Source organism: Gastrolobium bilobum, unplaced genomic scaffold (genome assembly GCF_033153095.1).
Source record: "Gastrolobium bilobum isolate Gb01-03AN ecotype WA unplaced genomic scaffold, APGP_CSIRO_Gbil_v1 utg31018, whole genome shotgun sequence".
Classification (NCBI taxonomy): Eukaryota; Viridiplantae; Streptophyta; class Magnoliopsida; order Fabales; family Fabaceae; genus Gastrolobium; species Gastrolobium bilobum.
The window spans coordinates 291,348-296,287 of NW_026897324.1; the positions used below are offsets into that span (position 1 = coordinate 291,348).

The 4,940-nt window shown below is 37.0% G+C and overlaps 1 protein-coding gene across 1 annotated transcript; it reads left to right on the forward strand.

The window, feature by feature from the left end:
- The first annotated feature begins 391 nt into the window (after positions 1-391).
- LOC133305980 (disease resistance protein RPM1-like) lies at positions 392-4,490 on the forward strand. The gene is made up of 2 exons (XM_061506247.1): positions 392-1,053; positions 1,920-4,490. The coding sequence occupies exons 1-2, from the start codon at positions 450-452 to the stop codon at positions 4,130-4,132; spliced, it is 2,817 nt and encodes a 938-aa protein (XP_061362231.1). The 5' UTR covers positions 392-449; the 3' UTR covers positions 4,133-4,490.
- Positions 4,491-4,940: the final 450 nt, after the last annotated feature.

Consider the following 4,940-nt stretch of genomic DNA (forward strand, 5'->3'; position numbering starts at 1 on the left):
TTTCATCTTTTCATAATGCACTTTAGCACTCTCCCCATAAAATGAATACGTTCCAAATCAAATCAAATATCTCTCATTCACATTCGATTTTCTTTTTTTTATCAAAATAAAATTTTCACAGCAGTCCTTATCTTAGACAAGATTTTAGAATATATATTGGTGGATAAACCAAATAAAAGAATTTATTCGCCTTAGAAAATGCAACACTAAAGTATCAAATAAAGAAGCATGAACACTAATTACAGAAGACAAAGCATCAGGCATCAGAATAGTGAGAATACTGCTTTTGGATCACAGTAAAAAGATGCTGGCAACACAATTGCACATAAGATGCTTCTCATTGCTTATATATACTTTCCCTGAGTGGCTAGGTGAATTAACACAAGCTCTCTACATTAATCCATTCATAACTCTGATTTTGATATTTTATAGTTTATATCATATTAAACATGGCTGAAATAGCGGTGAACCTGTTGATGGACAAGTTGATTCCATTACTGACGTACGAAGTGGGACTCCTGAAAGAGGTGCACACGCAGGTGAGGTTCATCAAAGATCAACTAGGCCTAATAAGAGCATACTTGAGAGATGCAGATGTGAAGGCAGAGAAAGAAGACAAAAGCGACGTAGTGAAAGAGTGGGTGAAGCAAGTGAGGGAAGTTGCACATAGCATAGAAGATGCCATCGATGAGTACTTGCTCCAAGTTGCTCAGCGTCGCCAAAAGCGTGGCATCGCTGGTGTTGTTGAGAAAATTGTTTGGTTGCTCAGAAGCATAGAACCACGCCATACGATTACGTCACAGATTCGTGACATCAACACCATGATAGAAACCCTTGACAAAAGGAAAGACACGTTGGGGTTCAACCCTTCTTCAGATTCAGAATCATCCACTAGTTCTCTTCATCATGGTCATGACCTTCGAAAGGGTACTCTCTTCCTTGAGGATGCACAGCTTGTTGGAATCAATGATACAAGGAAGAAACTCAAAAGCTTGCTGCTCGATGAAGATAGCAGACGCACCGTCATCGCAGTGGTTGGCCCAGGCGGACTTGGTAATGTTCTTATCCAAATCTTGCAACCATGTGCTCTATATTACTTTCCCTCTTCACTCATTTACTATATCTTTATCTAACGCAATCAATTCAACCCAATAAAAGCGGTAAGAATGGAACTTCCAATCACTTGGTTATAGAGATTCTAATATCATACAAAGAATCATTGGTTGGATTACTAATTGTACATTTTTGTCATTGTCATTAGTCCAGTGGTGTTCTAGCTAGACCTCAAACCCGAAAGAGTAGTGACTGGATTAATGAGAGTCATAACTTTTGAGAATGATAAAGATTCAAACCCCAAACTGAATTAGTCGGATATATTAAGGCTTTAGATGAAAATATATATCCATATATATATATTTGAGCCGTAAGTTTGATGTAAGACTACTTCTTATTCTTACATCGGTCTAAGATTATATATTTCTCTTTATGATAATTTTCAAATTATATATTTCTCTTTTGTAAATTAAAGCATGGAAAAAGTAATATTAAAATTGTGACTAAACCCCGGCTCCGAATTAGTCCCGTAGCCGACTTAAAGGTTGAAGAATGTAAGGATACCAGAGCAACTCGCCTCGTAGATGTAATTAGAATCGGTATAAAAAAAAATTAATATTGAAACAAAAATAAAAAAAATTAAATTATTTAACTAGAATGGTTATATTGACAAACTTTTTTTTTATAAACTATATTATGTTTACAGGTAAAACTTCACTCAAGAGTGTCTTACCGATAAGACATAATATAGTTTATAAGAGTTTATAAATATATCCTCCCAGCTAAACATTAATAATTAAGTTGTTGCTGCAAGTGCAATTTATTGAAATTCTTATAAGTTATAATTCCTTAACATGTGTACGAAGGTAAAACAACGATTGCAAAGAAACTATTTGAGAAGCAGAAGAATAAGAGGTTCGATTGTGGCGCATGGGTGAGTGTGTCTAGCAAGTTCAAGGAGAAAGCAATACTGAAATCAATGTTGCAGAACTTTTATGATGAGAAGGACGAAGACGATGACTCTCAGACCAAGTTGATTGAACAAATGAAAAAGGCCACCCTGATAAGAAAAGTGAGAGAACACTTGAAAGAAAAAAGCTACATGATTGTATTTGACGATGTTTGGGAAGAAGATTTTTGGGGGCGTGTGGAATATGTATTACCAGAGAACAACAAAAGGAGTAGGGTAATCATCACAACAAGACACAAGGGTGTTGCTGAGTTTTGCAAACGTTCTGCGCATGTTCATATCCACGAGTTGCAAAGTCTATGTCCAAGCGATGCTATGGATCTGTTCAATCTGAAGGCATTTCATCAACTCAAGCCAGAAGGGTATTCAACAGAATTGATGAAATTGTCAAAAGACATCGTGAAGAAGTGTGATGGAGTGCCACTCGCAATTGTGGCCATTGCTAGCCTCCTTTCCACAAAGAACAACAACTATTCTGAATGGAAGAAGGTTCATGATAGTCTTGGTTCAAAACTAGCAAGCGATCCTCATCTCAAAAGCTTCCATCGAGTCTTATCAGAAAGTTACAATGATCTCCCTTTCCACCTAAAGCCATGCCTATTGTATTTTGGCATTTTCCCTGATGACTACTCCGTTAGCTGCACGAGACTTATACGTCTATGGGTAGCAGAAGGATTGGTGAATGTAAAAGAGAATGAAAACCGTACCCAAGAGGAAGTTGCAGAAGAATACTTGCATGAATTGATACGTAGGAGTCTAGTTACAGTGTCCTCTGAGTTTTTGGATGGCAGGGTAAAAAACATTAGGGTGCATGATCTGATGCATGACTTTATTAAGGACAAGTGTGTGGAGTTGGACTTTTGCCAAGTGATAAAAAGTGAAAACTTCACCTTCAATTCAACAACTCGAAGATTGTCAATCCAATTTCAAGGTAGCGGAGAAGATGCTGTTCTTGCAAGAGCTGTTGCAGCAAATCATGATCGAGTGCGCTTTTGTTTTGCTTTTAACTTGGAGGAGCTCCCAAGGCCTCTGTTGAAATCATTCCTCTCCAATTTCAAGCTCTTGGTTGGATTAGACTTTGAAGATTCCCCTCTCGATGATCTTCCTGAACCGGTTGGAAACTTGTTGCATTTGAAGTATTTAAACTTAAGGAATACTAGAATCAAGAACCTTCCAAAGTTCATTGGCAAGCTTCAGAACCTACAGACTCTGGACCTGAAATATACTCAAGTACGCGAATTACCTATAGAGGTTAACAAACTCACCAAGCTGCACCATCTTCTAGCTTATTCTGACAACGAGGAATTCGATTTCAGTATAGCATCCATGCAAGGAGTTGTGATAAAGGAAGGGATTGGGCGTCTAAAGGCCCTGCAGCAGCTATTCAAGGTTGATATGACTAATGGGGATGGCCTAATCAAGGAAGTGCAAAGTTTGAAGCAGTTGAGGGGATTTGGCATTATCAAGCTAAGAAGACACAATGGAAAACCATTATGTATTGCAATTGAAGGCATGACGCGTCTTCAGTCACTGAGCATTGCAGCAGCAGGAGAGAATGAGATACTTGACCTGCATTCATTGGTTAATCCTCCTCACCAACATCTCCAACGCCTAAACTTGTATGGCCGTTTGGAAACAGTGCCTCTTTGGATTCCAAAACTTCATGTTCTGGTAAGGTTATTCTTGAATTGGTCAGGACTAACGGAAGATCCACTACCAATGCTTAAAGACTTGACAGAGTTAATGGAGCTTGAGCTTTACAGTGCATTTGAAGGTGTTGAGTTGTGTTTTGGAGACGGGTGGTTCAAAAAGTTGAAGGTTTTAAGCCTAGAAAATATGCAAGCCTTGAAGACCTTGAAAATTCATACAGGAGCATTGCCTATTCTTCAAAAGCTAACCATTGGGCCGTGCCCTCAAATGGTGGAGGTTCCCCATGATATCACAAACCTACAGGCTCTCGAACATCTTCGATTCTATGAAATGCCTATGAACTCAACAGAAGGAAAGGACTTTGGCATATTGAAGGACATATCATTTGTGATTTACTCCAAGGGAAGCAAATTCTACACCCTTCATAGCGATGCAAAGACTGAAACTGGTGATTTTTAGATACATTTTGTATATTATATATATGTGTGTGTGACTTTTATTTCAAGGATTGTAATATTCTTGTAATAAGGTAATGTTTAAGTTAGGTCAGCCATGTGTGTGACGATTGCAAGTGATCCAAAGAGTTGTCAGTTATGTGTAGTCATTGATCCAACCTAGTGAGTTGGTTATATGTGTGTGTGTGGGGGGGCGGGGGTTTGAATTTTATTTTAAAGATTGTAATACTCTTGTAATAAGGTATGTCAGCCATATGTGTGACGATTCCTGATGACCTTTTAGGGAGTGTTTGGTACGAGTATTTGATATGGAATGATGGGAAAGTGGGGTGGAGAATATTTATTTATCATGTTTGGTATGAGTATTGTGAACAAAATGCCAGCAAATTTTTTTACCCGATATTTTCTTTTTGAACTACAGAGGAAAATTTTTGTCCCACTTAACCATTGGTATTTATTTTTTCCTTGATCTTAGATTCTCAAAAGGTACATTTGATTCACTTTTTCCCAAAAAAAACAACATTTGATGATGGCATATCAAAAAATTAAGGGTATTTTGATAATTTCAGTCACATTTCCATCAGTATTTTACCATCAACCAAACATACATCAACAACATCAACATCAACAACACCTTTATCCCAAATTAATTGGGGTCGGTGGTAGATGAACCCACATGAAAGATACAAAACGGTTGAAAAAAAGTAACAAAAAAAATAAAAAATAAATAAATAAATAAATTAATAAATAAATAAAAATACACAAATAAAATAATAAAATAAAATAAAATGAAATAAAAATATATGTATATA